The sequence below is a fragment of the Ostreococcus lucimarinus genome, chromosome 12, assembly GCF_000092065.1.
Source record: "Ostreococcus lucimarinus CCE9901 chromosome 12, complete sequence".
Classification (NCBI taxonomy): Eukaryota; Viridiplantae; Chlorophyta; class Mamiellophyceae; order Mamiellales; family Bathycoccaceae; genus Ostreococcus; species Ostreococcus sp. 'lucimarinus'.
Genome location: NC_009366.1, coordinates 99053 through 120000, shown reverse-complemented (window position 1 = coordinate 120000; position 20948 = coordinate 99053). Strand labels below are relative to the sequence as shown.

Below are 20948 nucleotides of genomic sequence, written 5' to 3'. Positions count from 1 at the left end.
CTGAGGAGAGTAGACGCGACGACGACGACGACGAGGCGACGCTCGCGACGCGCGCCGACATCGCCCTTCGGTGGCTCTTGCGCCGGGGACCTCAAATTCGCGTCGACGAAGTCGACGAAATCGAAGAACGCCTCCTCGTCGCCGCATTCGACGCCGCGGATCGAGAAGCGCGAGCGTTGCTCGCCGTGCGCCCGCTCGCAGACGACCGCGAATGCGGCGTCTGTCGCGATTCGCTCGCCGTCGGCGAACTCGCGCAGCTTCCTTGCTCTCACACTTTTCACGCCGATTGTCTCCTTCCGTGGATGCGAGTGTCGCACCAGTGTCCTCTCTGCCGTGAAGTCAACTACGAGTCCGGCGTCTCGCACGCCCTGGCGTGCGTGCGCGTCTTCGCTCCCGCGCGTCGGCCCGCGATTCGCGACTCCGGCGCCGTTTCGATCGAACTCGCGACGCCGACATCCTAGCGCGCGCGACGCGCCGCGCAGCCATTAGACGCAGTAGCCTAGCCACCCTCGTTCTTTTCATCTCACGCGCCTCTCACTTTCAGCCAACGGAATGGGTCCACCCGCGCGCGAATGAATCCAATCAATCAGTGAATGACGCGACGGGCAAAAATGCCCGCGACGGGCAAAAATGCCCGCACTTATAAATCGCGATTTTCAGACTCATCCCTCTAAATCACAGTAAGTATGTAAAAACGTTTCAAAACTTTTTATCTCACTGAAGAGAAATGCCATGTTGAGAATTTTTCCGACACGAGTGGGTAAACAGTACTGGCAGGCTGGGTAAAAAAAGGGGACTCGATGGTTCGTGACTCGAGTCAAATTCCCGTCCCCGTCCAAGTTGCAACGTGCGCGACGCGTCACTCGGCGCGCGCTTTTTCGCGACGCGCGCTCGAGCGCCGTCGCGCGCGCCGCTCGACGCGCCATGCGCGCGGCGCCTCGCGCGACGCCGACGGCGCTCGAGCGCCGCGCCGCGCCGCGCGAATCGCGTCGCGCGCGTCGGCGCGCGCGCGCGGCGTTCACGACGTCCGACGGCGTCGAGCTCGAGGTCGCGCGCGCGTCGCCGACGACGACCGCGCCGACGCCGACGACCGCGCCAGCGCCGCTGGTGTTCGTGCACGGCTCGTATCACGCCGCGTGGTGCTACGAGGAGCACTTCGCGGGATACTTCAACGCGCGCGGACGCGAGACGACGTCGGTGTCGCTGCGGGGACACGGCGCGAGCGGGACGACGCCGGGCGCGGCGACGGCGGGGACGCTGGCGAGCCACGCGCGCGACGTCGGCGAAGTCGTGCGAAGCGCGCGAGGAGACGAGGACGAAGGTCCAGCGCCGGTGGTGTTTGGACACTCGTTCGGGGGATTGGTGGCGCAAAAGATGGTCGCCGACGGCGACGTCGAGGTGTCCGGGCTCGGCTTGCTCGCGAGCGTGCCGCCGAGCGGGAACGGGGAGATGGTGAAGCGATTCTTGAAGAGAGATTTGTGGACGAGTTTGAAAATCACGTACGCCTTCATCACGAAGGCGTTCGGGACCAATCCGCGGTTGTGTCGAGAGTGTTTCTTTTCGCCGAGTCTGAGCGACGAAGACGTCGCCCGCTTCGCGGCGAAGATCAACGCCTCGAGCGAGCTTCGAATGTTAGACTTGAAAGCCCTGAAAGAAGAGCTTCCCGTGCAAAAGCCCGCGGCGGGTTCTCGAAACGCGGACGTTCCGGTGTTGGTGCTCGGCGGCGCGCTCGATTTCGTCGTCGACCGCGAAGGCTTGGAGGAAACCGCGAGCTGGTTCGCCCCGCGCGCCGAGCTCGTCGTCGAGCCCTCGCTCGCGCACGATGTCATGTTAGACGCCGATTGGGAAATCGCCGCCGCGCGCATCGAACGCTGGCTCGTCGATAATGGATTGTAAATTGATTGAATAGTCGAATAGTCGCGCTCGCTCCCTTCTCGCCTCCTTCGCTCTCGGCGGCGTCGACGCTCGCACTTCGCGCCTCGTCCGCGCTCGCCCGCGCGATGCCCGAGCTTCCCGAGGTCGAAAAAGCTCGTCGCCTGGTGCACGACCTCGCGATCGGATCCCCGATCTCGCGCGTCCATCGACCCATCATCGACGACAAAGTTTTTGTCGACGTCGCATCGGGACAGTTTGAGCGCGCGCTCTCGGGACGGAAAATCACCCACAGTAAGCGCCACGGTAAGCAGTTGTGGTGGCAGCTCGACGGGAACGACGCGCTCGTTCCGTGCTTTCACTTCGGGATGACGGGGGCGTTCGTGGCGCGAGGAATCGATGGGATTCAGTATTACAATAGCAAGGCGAGCGGAACGGGCGACTGGCCGCCGCGGTTCGCCAAGCTCGTCGTCGCGTTCGAGAACGGCGTCGAGCTCGCGTTCGTAGACCCGAGAAGGTTTGGAAAGATCAAACTCGTCGCGGACGTCGCGGAGGTGATCGGCCAACTCGGGCCGGATCCGCTGTTGGAGATGCCGAACGAGGAGGCGTTCGCGGCGCTATGGCGACGAAGGAGCGCGCCGATAAAGACGGCCATCATGGACCAGAAGGTGATCGCTGGGATAGGGAATTGGATGGCGGACGGTGCGTCGAATCGAGCGATCGCGATCGCGAGGCGTTTTCTCGAATGACTCGGCGTTTGATTGACATTGAGAATATTGGTTTCGTCGAGCGTAGAAATTTTATACCGAGCGCGAGTGCATCCGGAGACTCGAGCGAACGAGTTGAGCTCGACGCAGCTCGAAGCGATTAGATTTCGCGTCACAGAAGTCGTCAAAGTAGCGTGCGAGGCAAACTCTGACCACGATTTGTTTCCAGACGACTGGTTGTTCCACCATCGCTGGGGGAAAACCGGCGGAGCGAAAGTCAACGGAGACGCGATTAAGTTCATCGAAGTCGGCGGTCGCACCACCGCCTTCGTGCCCAAACTTCAGCTTAAAACCGCCATCAAAACGGAAATCAAAACTGAAACCGACGATGGGGCGACGAAGGCGAAGAAGCGGTCGAAACCGAGCGGCGCGGCGACGCGCGCGGGACCGCCGGCGACCCGCGCGCGTCGAACCGCTCGCGCCACCACCGCCACCATCGCCACCGCGCGCGCGTGACCGAACCAACCCACCCGACCATAAAAATATCATTCTTTATCGCACACCGTAGACATTTTAAAGCCACCGTTGTGAATCATTCTTCCGCCGTCCGCGGTGTCGTTGTCCCGCTCGCCGCCGCTCGCCCGCCGCGCCACATCGCGCCGCATGTCCGCCTCACGCGCGCACGGCGTCGCGGACAAGCAATGTCCCGTCTGTCGCGAGCTCTGCGTCAAGCCCGCAGCGCTCCCATGCGGTCACGTCGCGTGTTTATGGTGCACTCACTGCAGCATGAGTTCTCTCGGTGAATCCACCTGCGCCCTTTGTCGCAATGAATTCACCGCGCTTCCCGCGCTGTCGCGCGCGCTGGAGAATCATCACATGTGGTGCGACCCGCGCGCGTTCTGTGAGCGACTGAAAGAGGCTCGAAAGGAGGACGTGGAGCGGGGACACAAGAGCCCCAAATTTGAGGTGTGCGTCGTCGCGGCGGCGGCGAACGACGACGCGCGATCGAAGCTCATCTCGTTCGACGCGAGCGTCGTCGGCGTGGTTGATGACGACCGTGATATGGCAGATGTGGTTTTGAAGGCGCTAGAGGAGACCGAGTGCGGGGGGATGTTTGAAGAGATGCGGATGTTTGACGCGAGCGCGGGCGAAGGCGTCGCCGCTTTTCACGCGTGCTGTTGTCCATCGCGAACGGAGGTCGTTTCGTGCGGTGAGCTCGCGAGTCGGCCCGTGGTTTGTCAACAGTGTGGAACGCTCTACGAGCGAGCGCACGCGGACGCGCTGACAGCGAAAGCGGGTGAAGGGAACGAGTGGTGCTTTTGCGGCGGGACACGACCTCCGACTCGCGTGATTTTTTCGCTCAAGGAAGACATAGAGAGCGCGTACCCGAAGGACTTCGTCGATGCGTCGAGAAAACGGTGCGACCAAGCACTAGCGGAGTGTTTAGTGGCGCTCGAGCGCGAGGCTGAGCTAAAGGCGAATGTGGAAGGCGACGTTGACGACGTCGACGCAAAGGATGAAACCGTCTCCACTTCGACGCACATTGACGTTGGCGGCGCGCGTACTCTGGTCTTTGATCACGAAACTTTCACGCATTTCGGCGTCGGGTGCGATTTCTGTGGTGTGTATCCCATCGTTGGTCCGAGGTATCAATGCGCCGAGTGCAAGGATTCCGAGTTCATGGGCTTTGATCTTTGCGCCAAGTGTATGCAAAACGTCTTCGAGCACCCAGAGCGAAAACGCGACTATCGCTTCGCGCAGAATCACACCGACGCGCACGAGATGGTTCTAGTTCGTCCGCGTCCAACGATGGTTCACGTGATGAAAAGCCTCCATCCCGAACTCAGCGCGAATCAAATCATACAATGGTTGGACAATCAAGCGACGGCGTCGCGAGAAGCCGAAGCCGAAGCCGCCGAAGACGAAGCACAAGCCGCCGAAGCTGACGCATCCGAATCCGACGAACCCGAAGAAGGCGACATGACCGAGGACGAGCACCAATAGTTTTAGACGCGCACGAAATCACCCCGTATTGAATGTAAAACAGTTACCGAATTCGCCCGCCGAGCGCCGCGCGCGCGTCGATACATTGCGGCGCGTCGCCGTCGTCGTTGTCGTCGTCGTCGTCGCCGACGTCCCGCCAAGACGCGCGCACGATGCTCACTATCGCACTCGCTCCCGTGTCGGTCGCGCATTCGCCCGCACCGCGACGCGCGCGCGCTGTCCCGGTCGCGCGCGCAGCGTTATCCACTGCGCCCGAGTCGGCGACGCCGATCACCCCCGACGCCCGCACGCGCGTCGCCTCGATCCCGTACAAAGACGGGAGCGTAGATAAAGTCGTCGCCATCAACGACGCGGCGAAACAGGCGATCAAAGACGCCAAGGCGGAGCGATTCGTGAGCATCATCGACCCGAAGAGCGAAAAGTTGCAAAAGCTGCTGAGCGTCGTCGACGCGGGATGGGATAAAATTGGCGTCAAGAATAAGAACGCCGGGCATCACACGCTGTGGCCCGAAGCTTTCGAAGCTGGGAAGGCGCTGCTGGAGGAGGCGTTTCCGGAGGAGTGCTCACCCGAGCACGGAGGGGAGGTGTTGAACGGCGTCGCGTTTGTCAACGAGCCAAAGTATTACGACCGAGCGATTGATTTTATGCAACGACGAACAAAGGAGGATTTCATCATGAGCAAGTATAATCCTCTCGGACGGCTGCATCGTGATCCGGATGCGATCGATTATAAGAGCCCGGGGTGGATGACGAGCGGTATGGAGAAGAGCGAGGAGTACAGTTATCGTTATTACAACGTGTGGTTGTTGAGGTCGCCGCGGGATCCCACCGGGCAAGCGTGGGATAAGCCCTTGGTCGTGCTGCTTCCGCGCGACGGTGGTGCTCGAGAGTGGACGTACGATGTGCGCCGGCCGGAGGATAACGTAGAAGACGATGCGAAGAAGACGGCGGGGAGTCAGTTTAAGGAGACGATGGACAAAATCAAAGCCAACCCGATGAGCGCGGCGCCAATGGTGATGCAAGCGTTTAGCACGAAGAAGAAGGAGGACAAATTCGAGCAACAAGATCCAAATTATATGACTCGTGGTTCGCCCGAACTTCAGCCGAGCGACGAGCACGTGTGGATCACGGCGCCGTACATGATATTCGATTCCTTCGACATGTGGCACGGCGCCGGTCAGTGGATGCCGGAGGATAAGCGAGACCTTCGCAACGGTGCCGCCGACGCCGTCGCCGCGCGTAAAGATGCCATAAAGGGTCGTGTGAGCATCGAGTTACGCTTCCGCGCTCGGTGCAAACCGGGATCGCGCGAAGGCGTTCCGTTTAGTCCCGTGAGCTCAGCGTTTCGCGGCGGCGTCTTCACCCCGGAGTCCGTGCGTCCATCCGACGGTGCGTACGACCTCAAATCCGGTAGCGTGGTGTGAGCTCACCGCTCTCATTATTAGTCAGTCCCTACCATATTGTCATGTTCACGAACACCGTTTAGTTGCAGCGCCGCTGCTTCTCGCGCGAAGTCGTCACTATGCGTCTTCAGCGCGTCGTCATCGCGTCTTCTCGCACCGCGTCATCGTCCGGAGGCTCGAAACAACATCGCGTCGTCATGCCACGCGGTCGGCATCGCATCGCGTGCGCGCAAATGACGTCCACGGCTGACTTTCAGCACAATCTGCAGACAGTCACCGAGCTCTGCAAACGCGCGAAAGCCGAAGCGTGCGAGGCGCTATTTTTGCCCGAAGCGTTCGCGCGCATCGGTGCGACGGACGCGTCGTACGCCGAGCCTCTGGATGGGCCCATCGTGCGCGCTTGTTGCGCGCTGGCGAAGGAGTATGGGCTTTGGATGAGTTTGGGCGGCTACGCCGAGCGGGACGGCGACGGGAGGAAACGATTCAATTCGCACGTCATGATCGATCCTCGATCGGGAGAAATCAGTGGAGATGTGTACCGTAAAATTCATTTATTCGATACCGACGCCGCGGTGGGCGTTGATGGCGGCGGGATGCGCGAGAGCGATTACACGCGCGCCGGGACGACGTTGGCTTCGTATGATACGACGTTTGGTAAAGTTGGGGCGTCGATATGTTATGATTTACGATTTCCGGACGTGTATCAGGCGCTACGATTCGAACACGAAGCGGACGTCATCTGTGTGCCGAGTGCGTTCACGAAATCCACGGGCCAAGCTCACTGGGAAGTTCTCCTAAGAGCGAGAGCGATTGAAACGCAATGTTACGTCGTCGCGGCCGCGCAAGCAGGTAAGCACGGGGAAACGAGAGAAAGCTACGGGCACGCCATGGTGATCGATCCATGGGGGCGAATTGTGGCGAAGATGGATGATCCATCGAACGAGGTCGGCATCGCGGTGGCTGAAATTGACCTCGCTCTAGTCGATTCAATTCGCACACAGATGCCATTAGCCGAACATAGGAGGCGAGTGAGAGCAGAGTTTTAGCGTAGTAGTATGGTGTGGTGTATTGATCAACGCCCTGTATGCATTATCCTATTCGAGCCATGACGCCAGTGCCACCGCTCCCGCCTCTACTGCGACCACGTCCGCCTCTGTTGCGTCCGCCGCGAGAGCGTCGTGGACGGGTGGTGCCGCCAGCTTTCGTCAAATTATCCGCAGAGTTATCGCGCGAAAAGTTACTATCGCTACCGTTTTCTCGTTTGACAGTCTCCCACTCTAACTGTTGCTGTGGCGTGTCGGTTCCACGAGCGCGCTTTGATGGAGCGTCTCGCGAGTCGTCTCGCTTCGCCGTCGGTTCTCGCGATTCGGCGCGACCACGTCGACGCGAGGGCGCTCCAGCACCAAACCGTGGTCCTGGCTCGCGCGACTCATGACGCGTTCGTCGACCACCGCCGCGCGATTTCATCGCTTCTTCGTGCGCCTTGGCAATGTTTTCGGGAATCACAGGAGGCGGCGGCGGCGGCGCTGATTTCATAGCCGGTGGCGGCAGTGGCGCTCGTTGCCCTCGTCGAGGATTATCCGCGTCTGGCTCGCGATCCTCCTCGACTTCACGCTGCGGCTCGGGCTCCGGGTCATCTTCACCGGCCAACATTACCACCGTGTCTTCCTCTTCCTCGAACACCGGTGGTCCCGAGGGCACGTCTCGCGCCCCGCTCGGCGGCGGTGGCATGGCGGGCATCGGTGGAGCCGTCATCGGCGGTGCGGTTCCCCACAAATTACCTGCATCCAACAAGTCCTTTTGCTTTTTCAAATCTTCAGCCATCTTCTTCAAGCCCTCTATGGACGTATCCATGGACATGATGCCCATCGGGTCGAGCTCGTCTATGTTCGTCATCGGGTCCATGACTGGCGCGAGATCTCGCTTCTGCGCGCCCGGCGGCGGCGGACCCATGGGCATAGGTGGCACAAATCCCGGAGGCAACACCGGTGCCGCCTCTTCGACGGGTTCTTCCGCAGGCGGAGCTCCAGTTTCGCCGCCTTCGCCTTCACCGCCGTCACCGAGAGCGAGCGTCTCTTCGCCGTTCCCTAAAGCCAACGGTTCTTTCCCGCGATCGTTCAAGAAACCGAACATCTTCTGGAATTCATCTTCCGCGGCCACCATCTGCGCGGACTCACCGGTGGGTGCGACTAAAATCCCGCCCGTCGTCGCCTCTAACTTTGTCTGCGGAATCCCGTACGCGTGCTTCGTGCGCACGATTTCCACAGTCGAATCTGCGGCCAAAGGACAGTCTTGAATCCAGTGACCGCCTTGATTACACTTGAAACAAATGTATCCCGGTCCCGGTGGTCCATCGCTCCGGCGTCCCGCCCCGCGTCCTCCGCCTCGTCCTCCTCGGCCCGCGCTCGCCGCCGCCGCGTTCGCCGCCATCTTCTCGCTCTCCCACTGCTGCGCCTGTTCCCTCGCCATGTTCGCCAACGGATTATCCCCTCCACCGTCTTCCTCTCCCGCGTCCGTCTTCGTGATCTTGTTCAAATTCATCTGTAATCTCCGCGACACGTTTCTCGACGGAATCTGCGAAGCGTCCGGCGGCGCCACGTACACCACCTTCTTCGCCACTTCGCTCCCCTGCGCGCTCCCCACCGCCGCTTGTTTCATCGACGGCACGCGTCGCACGATCACCGACGTATTCTTCCACACCAACGCGCTCTCATCGTCGTACTCATTCCCATCTTGCGCGTTCGTCAGCACCAGTTCGCACGCGTGATCCTTCCCCAATCCCTTCTTCTCGCTGATCAGCCGCTTCAGCTCGCTCACCGCGATGAACGACCCATCGAACGCCAGCGTATCGAACGTCTTCGCGCTCTTAAACTTGTAGTGGATCGTGCCGCTCGCCATCGTCCGCGATTCCGCGCGCGTTGATTTTCACGATTGATGCCTCGGTCGGCGGCGATTCGCGATCGCGCCTCGTTCGCGCGCGTCGCGTCCCCGGCGCCCCTCGCGCGCGTCGCCCCTCGCGCGCGTCGCGTCGCTCGCCGTCGTCGACGCGCGCGCGCGCTCGCGTCGACGCGTCGACGCGGCGCGTCGATGAGTGACGGCGCGTCGAGACGCGACGCCGTCGGCGCGACATCGACGCGCGGCGCCGACGCGTCGCGATCGCGACGGCGCGCGACGGCGCGCGACGATCGCGACGAGGACGGCGGACGCGCGCGCGCGCGCGATGGCGGACGCGGACGTCGCGTCGCGCGAGGACGGCGCGAAGAATTTCTCAGCGCGCGACGACGACGACGACGACGGCGACGACGACGACGGCGAGCACCGACGGCGCGCCTCGGCGGCGAGCGCGCTCGAGCGCGAAAATTACACGCAGCTGAGGATGGATCAGGTGACGACGCTGCTTCGATTCGAGGAGCCGGGACCGCTGGACGGGGATCTCGAGTTCGAGAAGCTCGGCGCGCTGCGAGGCGCGGTGTTGAATTTCATCGCGGCGTTTCGGGTGTTTCGAACGTTCCTGATCACGGCGGAGAGCGTGGTGGTGAGCGTGATATCGATCGCGTCGACGCTGTTCTTCGCGCTGTACGAGGTGGGGGGACATCGAATGGCGGTGAATCTGAGTTGGACGTTTGTGTCGTTTGCGATCATATATCCGCTGACGGGGTCGTTGGACAGCGCGTTTCGACGACGGGAGGAGGCGTTGAAACAGTTGGCGATGTTTAAGACGTCTATCATTAGCTTTTATCAGGCGCACAGAGATTGGGATTGGGGGCAGAATGGGAGGAAGGATTTGCCCGAGAACCACGTGTACGAAGTTCGATGGTTGACGGTTGGGTTGGTGTGCGACGTGAGGAACTTTTTGACGGCGCCGGAAGTGACGCGATTGGTACATTTGAACACGAGACGGGGACGCGTGGCGTGGACGAAAGGGCGCAAGCTGCAGTGGGCGATCGCTAGGCGCGTTAGAGAACATTTCCAAAAGCTTTCCGTGACGACGGAGGCGTTAAAGTTCAGCGGAATGCCCGGTAACGAGTCGTCTCGAATTCGACAATTCACCAAGGAGGCGCACAACGCGTGGGAACAAATGCGCTTTCTAAAAACGTATCGCACACCCATGGCCACGCGAGCGTTTGCGAGGGTATACATTTTGATCCATCCAATCTTCTGGGGGCCGTATTACGCCCAGCTCGTGAGCGACATTTTACACGACGAGGCGGGCGGTTACAGCGGTGCCGAAATCTACGACGTTCCGACGTACACGTCGCGTCTCGTCGTATTCTACGCGTGTTGCATGTCAGTCATCACATCCTTGGCGATGCTCGGACTTTTCAACGTTCGATACAGCCTCGAAGATCCTTTCGCGTCGACGGAACGTCACAACGAAGCCGAGGCGTCGTACGCTCGCCGATACACTCGCGGCCAAGACCAGGTGCTCATCAATAAAGAGTTACGCGAGCTCGTGAACGATCTGTGCTTAGAGTTTGACAACACGTTCGAGCCGAGCGGGGGTGGTGTACCGGCGTGCATGTTTCCGTCGCCCAAACGATCGCAATTGCAAAACATCACCCTCAAAGAGGTGTCCCACAGCGTCATCGAACGCAATTACAGCGGTAAAGGGCAAGCGCCGAATCTAGAGCGCGAGGAGACGCTCCACGCGAGCGCCTCGGACGCTTACTAAAGCGTAAGCGCTGCGTCGTTTCGGTAAAGTTACAAAGAAATGCTCGTCTAGAGAGCGCGCGTGAAATGTGAAACGTCTTCTAAAATCGACGTCCGACGCCTCGCCTGATGCGAACCACGGCGAGCGCCCCCGTCGCCGCGCTCAGCGCGAACCACGTCGCCGCGTAACCCGAGTGTTGCTCGGGCGACACCGGAAACCGCATCAACTCCTCCTTCGTCGCCGCCGACGGGTACGTCGTCTCGTCCCCGCTCCCCGCGCGAATCGCCTGTATCAACGGCGCGTCTCTCGGTAACCCGCGCGACTCCGCCAACGCCGGCGCGTCCAACCAAAACCACCGATCTTCTCCCGGTTCATTCTCCGGCGTGAACCGCCCCTTTCGCTCGCTCCCGCGCACCACGCCCTCCGTCTTCGCGCACGCGCCCGCCGCCGCGTCCGCATCCGTCCACGCGTCCGGCGCCCATCCTCGCAGCAGCAGCACCGTCTCCGCCTCGCCCGCCGCCGCGCTCGCCCCCCGTCCAAACCATCCCTTTTTTTTCGCTCGCAATCGCACCGGCGTCACGATCAGGCTCCCCGGAACCGCGACGCCGCAGACGCTTCGCGCGCGCGGTCCCACGCGCGCCGTCCTCGCGAGGTCCATCTCGCCCTCGACGCGCGCGCGCGCGCCGTCGTCCGCGCCCGCGCGAATCCGCGACGCGTCGACGACGCGCTCGAGGCACGCCGCGCGCGCGGTCGTCGCGGCGAGCTTCTCCTCGCGCCGCGCGAGCTGCCACGCGCCGAGCGCGCCCGCGGCGACGGACGGCAGGAGCAGCGCCCAGGACGCGCGCGAGGTCTCGCGAGGCGTCGCGCGCGCGTCGGACGCGACGCCGCGTCGCGCGACGGCGCGCGCGACGCCGAGCGCGCGCGGGAGCGCGCGCGACGGCGTCATTCCGTCGCGCTTTCGGCGCGGCGAGGAATGCGATGAACGATTTCGCGCGACGCGCGGCGTCGCGAGCCGTCTTCGCGTCGACGCGCGATCGCGGGCGTCGACGCGCGCGACGGCGCGCGCGGTGGCGCGCTCGAAGCGCGCGCGACGCGCAGGGAGGGGCGAATTTCGAGCGATTGATTCGACGGAACGAGTGGTTGTTCCCGCAGCCCGAGCGAGACGACGAGCGCGAGGCGCTGGACGCGTTTTGGCTCGCCAAGGGCGCGCGCGACGAGCGCCAGCGCGCGCGGTTGGTGGCGATGGGCCGAGAGCTCGCGAGCGGGGTGGCGGAGCGAGAGCTGTACGGGGACGCGGACGCGCTGGGACACGCGACGAGACGACTCGAGGCGATGTTTCCGCGAGGCACGGACGTGGCGAAGATGCTGTGGCACTGCCCGGAGGTGCTGCAGCTACCGCTGAGCGAGGTCGCGCGGCGATTGATCGCGCTGAAGCGGGCGTTTCCGAGAGTGAACGCCGAACGGGTGCTGGAGGGAAATCCGCGCGCGTTGCTGATGGACGACCTCTCGGTCGTCGCGGACGCCGTGGATGAGCTCCAGCTCGAGTTCCCGCGCGTGGACATGGTCGCCGTGATTGAATTCGAGCCGCACGTCATTCAGCGGGCGCTTCCCGCGCGCGTGCGCGCGCTCAAATCCATCAAGCCGTGCGACCGCTCGGCGTCGCTTCGCGCGTTTTACCCGCCGCGCGTCGACGATCCTCCGTCGTTCGAGCCGATGAAGAACGCGCAGTTGTTCGCTAAAGTCTTTTTACTCACCACTGAGTGTTCGTTTCCGCGCGGAGACGTCTAGCGCGCGTTGTATCGTAGCATCATTAGCGTAGCGCGCGCTCGTCCCGCTCGGCGTCCCGCAGCCGCCACTTTACGCGCCATCGCGCGCCTCTCGTCGCTCGCCATGCCCTCCGACGACGCCGAGCCCGCGCGCGATGCGAAAGCGAAGCCTCAGACGTTCGAAGATCTCGGCGTGTGCGCCGAGCTCGCCGACGCGTGCGCGAAAATCATGGGTTGGCGCGCGCCGACGCCCATCCAGTGCGCCGCCGTCCCCGAGGCGCTGCGCGAGCGCGACGTCATCGGACTCGCGCAGACGGGGTCGGGAAAGACGGGCGCGTTCGCGTTACCGATACTGCAAAGCCTGCTGGACGCGCCGCAGGGATTCCACTCGTTGATACTGAGCCCGACGCGGGAGCTCGCGATGCAAATCGCAGAGCAAATCGAGACGCTGGGCGCGGGCGTCGGCGCGAGGACGGCGACGCTGGTGGGAGGCGTGGACATGACGACGCAGGCGATAAAGCTGGGAAAAAGACCGCACGTCATCGTCGGGACGCCGGGGCGAGTGGTGGATCACTTGGAGAACACGAAAGGGTTCAGTTTGCGCGCGCTCAAGGTGCTGGTGCTGGACGAGGCGGATAGGTTGTTGAATTTGGATTTCGAGGAGGAGATTGATAAGATATTGCGCGTGATTCCGAGCGATCGTCGCACGCAGTTGTTCAGCGCGACGATGACGAATAAGGTGGCGAAGTTACAGCGAGCGTGCCTGCGAGATCCGGTCAAGGTGGAGGTGAGCGCGAAGTACTCCACGGTGGAGTCGCTGAAGCAGCACTATCTCTTCATTCCGGCGAAGCACAAGGATTGTTACGCGACGTATCTGTTCAACGAACTCAGCGCGTCGACGCTGATCGTGTTCGCGCGGACGTGCGACGCGACGCGGAAATTGGCGCTCATCGCGAGGAATTTGGGGTTCGGCGCCGTGCCGATTCACGGGCAAATGTCGCAGCCCAAGCGCATCGCGGCTTTGCAAAAGTTTAAGAGCGGCGAGCGGAATATTCTCATCGCCACCGACGTCGCGTCGCGCGGTTTGGACATTCCCTCCGTAGATGTCGTCATCAACTATGACGTGCCACAAAATAGCAAGGATTACGTGCACAGAGTCGGTCGCACGGCGCGCGCCGGTCGCTCGGGATTGGCAGTGACCATGGTGACGCAATACGACGTCGAACTGTATCAAAAGATCGAGCGATTGATCAACAAGAAGTTGGACAAGTATCCGCTCGAAGAGGAGGCGGTTATGCTTTTATACGATCGCGTCAACGAGGCGCAGCGAATCGCGATTCAACAGATGCGCGACCAGGACGAGCGCAAGGGCAAGGGCGCCAAGCGCGGCTTCAAGGACGACGACGACGCCGACAAAATGCTAAACATTCTCGGGAAGAAGGATTACGGCGGCGGTGGCGGTCGGGCGCGCGTCACCAAGCAAAGCAAGCTCAACGGCGCGAAAGGTCCGCCGAGGCGTTTCTAGCGCGACACGAAAGAGATTCATTCTGTACATATTATTACCTCGAAATCGAAACGGCGCGCTCATTCGTCATCCTCTCCGAAAGACATCGCTCCGATTTTCGTCTTTTGTTTCTTGTTCTTGGACGCGCTTTGATCCTTCTCCTCGCCCTCGTCGTCCACGACCGCGATCGCGTCGCGATTCACCTTTCCGCTCGTCGGCCGCGCCGACGGCCCCATCGACGGCCCGATCGACGGCCCCATCGACGGCCCCATCGACGGCCCTATCGACGGTCCTATCGACGGCCCTATCGACGGCCCTATCGACGGTCCGACGTCCGCACCCCCGTCACCCCCTTCGCTCGCGCCCTCCACGTCCCCATCTCCGTCCTTCGCCTTCGCCTCCGCCGCCGCTCGCTCCACGACGTCTCGCGTCTCCGCCGCGCAATCCGCTCGACAACACTCCAAAACGCTCTTCCCCTTTTTGCTCACCCCCAGCGCGTTCACTCGCTTCTTCACCAAAAACTTGATCAAATCCACCCCCGCGTTCGCGCTCAGCGCCAAATGCAGCGCGTTTTCGCTCTTATACGTCATGGCGCGCGCGTTCGCGCCTCGCCTCGCCAGCGCCTTGGCCGCCGCGACGTTCCCCCTCGCGCACGCGAAGTGAAACGCCGTGAATCCGTCCATCGCCTCCGCGCTCACGCGCGCGCCGCGATCGCACAGAAGCTCGATCGCCTCCACGCCGTCGACGTGCGCGGCGAGGTGCAGCGGCGTTCGTCGCAGCGCGTCGACGCGATCGAGCAGCGTCGGATCGTTCGCGAGCGCAATCGCGAGCGCTCGCGCGTCGTTCGCGCGCGCGGCGTCGTGCGCGGACGTCGACGTCGCCCCGACACTTTTCGCGTCGCGTCGCATCGCGCCTCCGCGGCGCTCGATTCGCGTCGGCGCGCGCGCGGGCGGCGTGTGACGATTCGATATCGAATCCTCGGCCTCGCGACGACGTTCGCGGTCGCGACATAATCCGACGCCGACGCGCGCGCGACGCGCGTCCATCGTCGAGCGCGCGACGACGGAGGGAGAAAAAATGTTCTCGCCCGACGCGCGGCGATCCTTCGTCGAGCGCGTGGACGAGCGATTCCTGTGCCCGTGCTGTCGATTCGTGTTCACCGGGCCGACGCGGTTTCCGTGCGGGAACGCGCACGCGTTTTGTCTGGCGTGCGCGGAGACGTGGTTCGATTCGAGCGGCGCGCGCGGCGTGGCGAGAGCGGACGTGCCGTGTCCGATGTGCCGGTGCACGGCGCGCGGGAGCGGGCGGAGCGTGGAGCGGGACGACGCGCTGGAGGCGGCGCTGCGAGAGACGCGCGCGGCGTGCGACTGCGGCGCGTCGGTGGTTCTGTCCGAAGCGTCGAGGCATTACGAGACGTGCGAGATCACGCGAGCGATAACGGCGCCGAGGAGTGGGGCGCGAACGCCGTCGACGTCGAGACGACGCGTCGCGCGGGACGGAGGGCGAGGGAACGATGGGGCGGCGTCGTCCGACGCCGACGTCGAGATCGACGCCGACGAGATCGAAGCCGACGAGACGGACGTCGATGAGATGTATTCCGGGTTTCTCTGCACGCTCTGCGCCGCGGCGTTTCTACGAGAATCGGGTGACCTGGACGACGACGCGCAGAGCGAGGCTCACAACGGAACGTCGATGCGCGAAGCCATCGAGCGGGCGCGACTCGCCGACGATCTCCCGGACGCGTGCTATCTCGACTCCATGACGGCGTTCGCCGATCACGTCCTCGCCGATCACGACGAACCGGACGCCCACTCGCCCGACGTGTGCCCCATTTGCGTCAGTCTTCCTCACGGCGATCCAGACCGCGTCGTCGCGGATCTGTACGAGCATCTGCGCCGTCGACACGGTTTCGACTGGACCCTCTACGCGCCCGATCCGCGCGCCGACGAGTACGAAATCTTAGCGCGCGTCATGCGCGACAGCCTTCGCGACGCCGCGCCGCGCGTCAACGCCGACGATTGATCCCTCGCCTCGCGATTCGCCGCGATCGCGCCGCGCGCCGCGATGTAACGACCGTTTCCGCGCGCCGCGTCGCCGTTTCGGTTCGCCGCGTCAGATGTACGTAAAGTTCGCTTTTTCGGGATTGAATCGTTCTGCGCGGCTACGGCGCGTTGAATTTATGTTACATGTGAGCCGCGAGAGACGAGCGAGTTTCTTCGACGGCGGCGTCGCGCGCTCACTTGACTTTACCGTCGCGAATTTGCTGGTACATGTCGATGGTTTGGTGCATGAGCAGTTTGCGAATGTTTTGCCCTTCGTCTCGCATGTGTTCTTCTAAGAGCGAACGAAGCGAGCCCAGAGGCGGAGGCGTGGATTCCGTGGGCTGGTTCAACAAGCGATCGAAGACAACTTCCCAGAGTTCCGTCTTCCAGTAACGCCGAAGCGGCTGGCGTTGTCTGTACGCGTTCGTTGTCCCGGGCGCGAGCTCGACTTCCATGTATGAGCCGTAAAGCAAGCAGTGAATGGTGGAAGCGATCGCGTAACAGTCGGCTTGGTACGTCCAAGGTTTACCTTGCATCATTTCGATGCATCGGAAAGCTTCGGCGCCGGCGTCGCCGACGAAAGCGGCCTCCTCGGGGTACATTAACAAATCGATGGCGCGACCGAAATCGATGAGTGCGAGACCTTTTTCAGTCCATGATCCCGGGCGATGAGGCGCCCAGTCACACCAATCATCACCACCGTTGCGCAATAACAGATTGTCCGGCTTCAAATCGGCGTGAACGATGCCAGCTCCGTGGATCCATTCGACCAAACGAAGCATCTCCACGGCGTAATACATCACGAGCGTTTCGTGCATTTGTTTGCCTTCGCGCAAATACGAATTCAAAACGTCTTGCAGAGTACCATGCTCGCCAAACGGCATGACAAGTACACCCATAGTAGCATCATTGCCGTCGTGTTCGCGTCCGCCGAGTAGGTGCAGCGCCGTCGGTTGCGCCCAGTTCACGGCGGCCGAAGCTTCGGCGGGAAGACGTTCGAGCAATCTTCGAGCGACGACAAACTCCCATTTCGCGTACCGAGCTTCTTGAACCTTCAACGCATACGCACCAACATCTTCTTCGCTAGACACGCGCGCCTTGCTTTCCAATTCAGCTTCGTAAACTTCTGCGTGCGCACCTTCGCCGACGCGTCCCTTGAAAACGAAGGAAACGTCACCGAGCGTAACTGAGACCCCCGCCGCGGCTCGTTTGCCACTTTTGCTCACGCATTTAGCGGCAGCCGATAGAGTTTCTACTCTCGAAGACTTCAAGTCGATGTACACATCGTTCTCGACGCATAATTCAAGCGAGTTGAGATGCTCGTCCAGGGCTTCGGCATTGAAGGGATTGATGAGCTGCAACTGCGCGAGCGCCGGACGCTTCTTCATGCTCGAAATCCTTGGTGTAGATTCTCGGAACTCAGTGTTCGGCGTCGATCGCAAACCAAGAGGACGTCGTGCGGGTCGAGAGGCGTTCGACGCGGGCGTCACCGTCATCGAAGCTAGTTTCGGTAGACACTCGGTATCCTCGCGGATGCTCAGCTCTCCGAGATTGCTCGGAATAGCCACCGTATCTTCGCGAATGAATAACCCTCCATCTTCGGAGTGATCGAGCGCCATCGGTTTGCGAGACTCAGCGAGACGTGCGGCGAGCATTTCCTTGGAAAGCACGCACGTATCTTCGCGAATGCATAGTCCGCAGTCGTCTTCCTCCGCCGGCTTTGGCTGTTGCGTGGCTTGCTTGGCGTTCGCCGCAGCTAAACCTTCGGCGCCGCTCAAGTCGGCATCATACCCACCTTCGCCTACGGCTACAGAGTCTGAAAACATGCTCATAATATCACCCCACGCTTCCTTGGTACAAATCGTCATCGTTGGATCGTGGTTCGCCGCACGCGTGCCCTCCTCGTCCGCCGTCCATCGGGCGCCAGCGCGTACCTTGTTCACCAACGCCGGCCTCTTTGCCTGCGGCGACTTTTCGCGAGAAATCACCGATCCAGCTTCTGATGGCTCACTCGCGCACGACCCAGTGCGAGATCCAACGGGTGGCGGTGGAGCCACGTACGTTCGCTTGGAGACGATTTCATCGTCCTTTGCCGCCTTCGCGGGCTTCACGAGTGATGTCGCGTGATCTCGCGTCGCCTGCGTGGCGAGCTGTGGAAGATCACCACTTATTTCAGTGACGTTTCCATCCATATCGACGTCCATATCCATCTCCATCGTTGGTTCTAGTTCGACGAGCGCCTCGGAGGTCGTACGTGGCTTGCGCGTCGGACCGTTGGCGCGCACCCACGCTGCTGCTCGAATTTCCTCGTAGCACAACTCCTCGCCATCCTCCGATCGTAGGTGCGCAGGTTTGAATCCACGATACTTGCTCTTCGGTCGCTCGCCAGGCGCTAGCGGAGGCTGGCCACCAGAGTGGTACAGCATCGGATTTCGACTCAAATCGACCTCACCGTCAACGCGCTGTCGCAACGAACCAACGTCGCGCTCCGTTGCTGCCGTGGCTGCCTTCACGTCGCTCGCCTTCAAGCACTCAGTGTCTTCAAAAACCGCAATCTCATCGCTGGGCACCGTCACTTTTCGTTTGCTTTGCGTCGCTCGTTGACCGGCCCACGTCGTCGCCTGCGCGGTGTTTTCCTTGCGCACATCCTTGTACCCGCCCAAGTTTTTCCATCGCCCCGTCGTCGTCGCCTCTCCGGGAGTGGGCGCACCGTTTTCGGCGTCATCGTAAACGTCTAAACCGCCAACGTTTCCTTGCGCGTTCGAAGTCTGAGCTTGTGGTGTAGATTGAGTCGCGCCGCGCGTCGGTCCTGATAAGCCGCCGCGCGCCTGGCGCGCGCCCGTCGTCGACTCGCCTCTACGAGAGCTCACTCCCCCTCCGCTTCGTGATCGCGCCTTGAGCGTGTCTCCAAAGTTACGAACGATCTCTTCTCCTTCGTTCTCGTCGATCTCGCCGCTCTCGATGCGCTTCTGCGTTCGACGAACCATTCGATGCTGAAACGCGGCGTACGACGCGCGCAGGCGCTCGAGCGGCTCTGCGCGCATCTCAATCCCGCGCTCGTACTGCTCATTCGCCGCCCCGTACGCTTGACGAACCTCTAAAAACGCCCCATACGCCTCGTAATACAGCGCCTGTCGCTGCCCGATCGCGTTCGCCTTCAAAAACTTGAAAATATCCCCCGGCTCGGCGCAACAATCCGCGTACTTGATCCACACTCGCAAATACCGCGCGTCCTCCTTATACGCCTCCACCTCCTGCAGCTCTCGCGTGCATCGCTCCAGCACCGGCAAAAGCTCTCTCTCCCGTCCGTTTCCCGTCGCGTACGTCTGCTCCGTCCACTTGATCAACCCGCACCACGCCCCCAACGCGTCGTCGTCCGCGCCCCGCGCCCTCGTCGCCGCCGCCCACATCTTCGCCCTCGTCGCCTCCCGCGCCTCCGCCTCTCGATCCCCGCCTCGCGTCGTCGCCCGCAGCGCGTCCCGCAGCGCGCACCCATCCCGTCCCCGTCGCGCCGGCTGCACGTTCTCCTTCGCGTGCTCCCACGCGAACTCGACGTCGCCGTCGCGCGCGATGCGATTCGTATCCCGCGGCGTCAACGCGCCGTCCTCGCGCGCCATCGCGCGCGTCGCGCCGATCCCGTCGCGACGAATCGACGCGATCGCGCGCGAATCCCGTCGCGACGCGACGCGTCGGTCGCGCGCGCCGTCGTCGCCGCCGTCGCGCGTCGCGGTCTCGCGCGTCGGCGCGCGAATCGCCGTTCGTTCCCCTCGCGCGATCGATCCCGAATTCAAGGGCGCGAGTACGACTATGTATATCGTACTGTACGTACAAAAAGCCCCAGATCTTCGAACGCGTCACGCGTCGTCCGATCCGGGGTGGCGCCACATGTCCTTAAATTGAATAAAAGGCGGGAAGAATGTCGTATAAAAAGATGGCGCGCGCGCGCGCATCGGCGCCCGATCCGATCGACGCGCTTGCGCCGCACACGACGCCCCGATGCACGCCGCGACCGCACGCCCGACCGTCACCGCGCGCGCCTCGAGCGCGCGCGCGACGAAGAACCAACGCACCGTTCGGTGCGCGGCCGCGCCGAGCGCGAAGCGCGTCGAGACGGAACAAAAGGTGCGACCGCGACGAGGACGACGCGCGCGACCGCGACGCGACGACGCGATCGGGGGGCGGCGCGCGCGCGGACGCGCGGAGGCGCGCGCGACGTCGATGGAGGGCTCGAAGCGCGCGCGCGCGATGGGGAGGATTTTGATCGCGCGGACGCGGGCGCTCGAGAGGGCGGGCGCGGGACGGACGCGATCGGGGGGGGCGATGAAGGCGCGACGCGAGCCCTCGATCGGGTCGCGATCGGCGCGCGCGGGACGAGGCGTCGACGGGGGGACGCGCGCGAGGGCGACGAGGACGACCGCGCGCGATCGATGGGTGGAGGAAACGCGCGCGCGTTGGATTCGGCGGCGCGCGGCGTCGGGCGCGCGGGCGTCGGGCGCGGGCGGGGGGGGACGCGGCGCGGCGGTGGATAAGGAACGGCGCGGCGGCGCGACGCGAGGCGAGGGGCCTCGATCGCGGTCGCGCCGAGGTTTGGGATCGATGGGAACGGGGCGTGGGATGCGCCGTGGCGCGCGCGGTGTGCGCGAGAGACTGACGAGAGCGCGACGTCGCGTTTGAATGCGTAGGTTGCGCTGAGCGCCGCCGCGGCGAGCGTCGCCGCGCAAATCGTGTCCGCGGCGCCGGCGTCCGCCGCCGTCGTCGAGGCGGTCGGCCAAGTGGCTGAGGGTGAACCGTTCATCGTGCAAGTGGCGTGGGCCGCCATCATGGCGACGTTTTCCTTCTCCCTCGCCTTGGTCGTCTGGGGTCGTTCCGGGCTGTAAGCGCCGCCCGAACGAGTCTCGAGCGCGCCTCGTCGCGTCGTCGGTTCCATCGCGCGCGTTCGCTCGGTGCGCGCGTCATCGCGACGCGCGAGCATCACCGAGCGCGTTGGCGTTCGATCGAA

The 20948-nt window shown here is 62.9% G+C and overlaps 15 protein-coding genes across 15 annotated transcripts in view; 11 read left to right on the top strand and 4 right to left on the bottom strand.

Annotated features, from left to right (window-relative positions):
• The window catches only part of OSTLU_26734 (predicted protein), a gene marked incomplete at both ends in the record, with an annotated part of 1596 nt that extends 1135 nt beyond the window's left edge, over positions 1 to 461 (top strand). The window contains one exon of the mRNA XM_001420726.1: positions 1 to 461. This exon is cut by the window's left edge and continues 1135 nt beyond it. Coding sequence (XP_001420763.1) covers positions 1 to 461 — 461 coding nt within the window.
• Positions 462 to 1032: 571 nt separating this feature from the next.
• OSTLU_5097 (predicted protein) lies at positions 1033 to 1878 on the top strand (the record flags this gene model as incomplete). The annotated part of the gene is made up of 1 exon (XM_001420725.1): positions 1033 to 1878. A coding segment is annotated over one exon (846 nt), but the record flags the coding sequence as incomplete, so codon positions are not given.
• A 122-nt stretch (positions 1879 to 2000) lies between these two features.
• OSTLU_4352 (predicted protein) lies at positions 2001 to 2924 on the top strand (the record flags this gene model as incomplete). The annotated part of the gene is made up of 2 exons (XM_001420724.1): positions 2001 to 2574; positions 2668 to 2924. Coding segments are annotated over 2 exons (831 nt in total), but the record flags the coding sequence as incomplete, so codon positions are not given.
• Positions 2925 to 3242: 318 nt separating this feature from the next.
• Positions 3243 to 4583, top strand: OSTLU_26731 (predicted protein; the record flags this gene model as incomplete). The annotated part of the gene is made up of 1 exon (XM_001420723.1): positions 3243 to 4583. The coding sequence occupies one exon, from the start codon at positions 3243 to 3245 to the stop codon at positions 4581 to 4583; it is 1341 nt and encodes a 446-aa protein (XP_001420760.1).
• A 152-nt stretch (positions 4584 to 4735) lies between these two features.
• Positions 4736 to 6007, top strand: OSTLU_26730 (predicted protein; the record flags this gene model as incomplete). The annotated part of the gene is made up of 1 exon (XM_001420722.1): positions 4736 to 6007. The coding sequence occupies one exon, from the start codon at positions 4736 to 4738 to the stop codon at positions 6005 to 6007; it is 1272 nt and encodes a 423-aa protein (XP_001420759.1).
• Positions 6008 to 6183: 176 nt separating this feature from the next.
• OSTLU_39332 (predicted protein) lies at positions 6184 to 7032 on the top strand (the record flags this gene model as incomplete). Its single annotated transcript, XM_001420721.1, has 1 exon — positions 6184 to 7032. The coding sequence occupies one exon, from the start codon at positions 6184 to 6186 to the stop codon at positions 7030 to 7032; it is 849 nt and encodes a 282-aa protein (XP_001420758.1).
• A 1615-nt stretch (positions 7033 to 8647) lies between these two features.
• OSTLU_39295 (predicted protein) lies at positions 8648 to 8884 on the bottom strand (the record flags this gene model as incomplete). Its single annotated transcript, XM_001420552.1, has 1 exon — positions 8648 to 8884. A coding segment is annotated over one exon (237 nt), but the record flags the coding sequence as incomplete, so codon positions are not given.
• Positions 8885 to 9206: 322 nt separating this feature from the next.
• On the top strand, positions 9207 to 10658 carry OSTLU_93514 (predicted protein; the record flags this gene model as incomplete). The annotated part of the gene is made up of 1 exon (XM_001420720.1): positions 9207 to 10658. One exon carries the CDS (start codon positions 9207 to 9209, stop codon positions 10656 to 10658), a length of 1452 nt encoding a protein of 483 aa, XP_001420757.1.
• Positions 10659 to 10737: 79 nt separating this feature from the next.
• OSTLU_26726 (predicted protein) lies at positions 10738 to 11604 on the bottom strand (the record flags this gene model as incomplete). Its single annotated transcript, XM_001420551.1, has 1 exon — positions 10738 to 11604. The coding sequence occupies exon 1, from the start codon at positions 11293 to 11295 to the stop codon at positions 10738 to 10740; it is 558 nt and encodes a 185-aa protein (XP_001420588.1). The 5' UTR covers positions 11296 to 11604.
• Positions 11605 to 11615: 11 nt separating this feature from the next.
• On the top strand, positions 11616 to 12425 carry OSTLU_93512 (predicted protein; the record flags this gene model as incomplete). Its single annotated transcript, XM_001420719.1, has 1 exon — positions 11616 to 12425. One exon carries the CDS (start codon positions 11616 to 11618, stop codon positions 12423 to 12425), a length of 810 nt encoding a protein of 269 aa, XP_001420756.1.
• A 96-nt stretch (positions 12426 to 12521) lies between these two features.
• Positions 12522 to 13934, top strand: OSTLU_26724 (predicted protein). The gene has a single exon (XM_001420718.1). It carries the CDS (start codon positions 12528 to 12530, stop codon positions 13926 to 13928), a length of 1401 nt encoding a protein of 466 aa, XP_001420755.1. The 5' UTR covers positions 12522 to 12527; the 3' UTR covers positions 13929 to 13934.
• Positions 13935 to 13987: 53 nt separating this feature from the next.
• Positions 13988 to 14815, bottom strand: OSTLU_26723 (predicted protein; the record flags this gene model as incomplete). The annotated part of the gene is made up of 1 exon (XM_001420550.1): positions 13988 to 14815. One exon carries the CDS (start codon positions 14813 to 14815, stop codon positions 13988 to 13990), a length of 828 nt encoding a protein of 275 aa, XP_001420587.1.
• A 169-nt stretch (positions 14816 to 14984) lies between these two features.
• OSTLU_25301 (predicted protein) lies at positions 14985 to 16790 on the top strand (the record flags this gene model as incomplete). The annotated part of the gene is made up of 1 exon (XM_001420717.1): positions 14985 to 16790. One exon carries the CDS (start codon positions 14985 to 14987, stop codon positions 15927 to 15929), a length of 945 nt encoding a protein of 314 aa, XP_001420754.1. The 3' UTR covers positions 15930 to 16790.
• Positions 16791 to 18546: 1756 nt separating this feature from the next.
• On the bottom strand, positions 18547 to 19323 carry OSTLU_5876 (predicted protein; the record flags this gene model as incomplete). Its single annotated transcript, XM_001420549.1, has 2 exons — positions 18547 to 18803; positions 18930 to 19323. Coding segments are annotated over 2 exons (651 nt in total), but the record flags the coding sequence as incomplete, so codon positions are not given.
• Positions 19324 to 19945: 622 nt separating this feature from the next.
• On the top strand, positions 19946 to 20826 carry PETN (subunit PetN of cytochrome b6f complex; the record flags this gene model as incomplete). The annotated part of the gene is made up of 2 exons (XM_001420716.1): positions 19946 to 20071; positions 20632 to 20826. The coding sequence occupies 2 exons, from the start codon at positions 19946 to 19948 to the stop codon at positions 20824 to 20826; spliced, it is 321 nt and encodes a 106-aa protein (XP_001420753.1).
• Between the last annotated feature and the right edge of the window lie 122 nt (positions 20827 to 20948).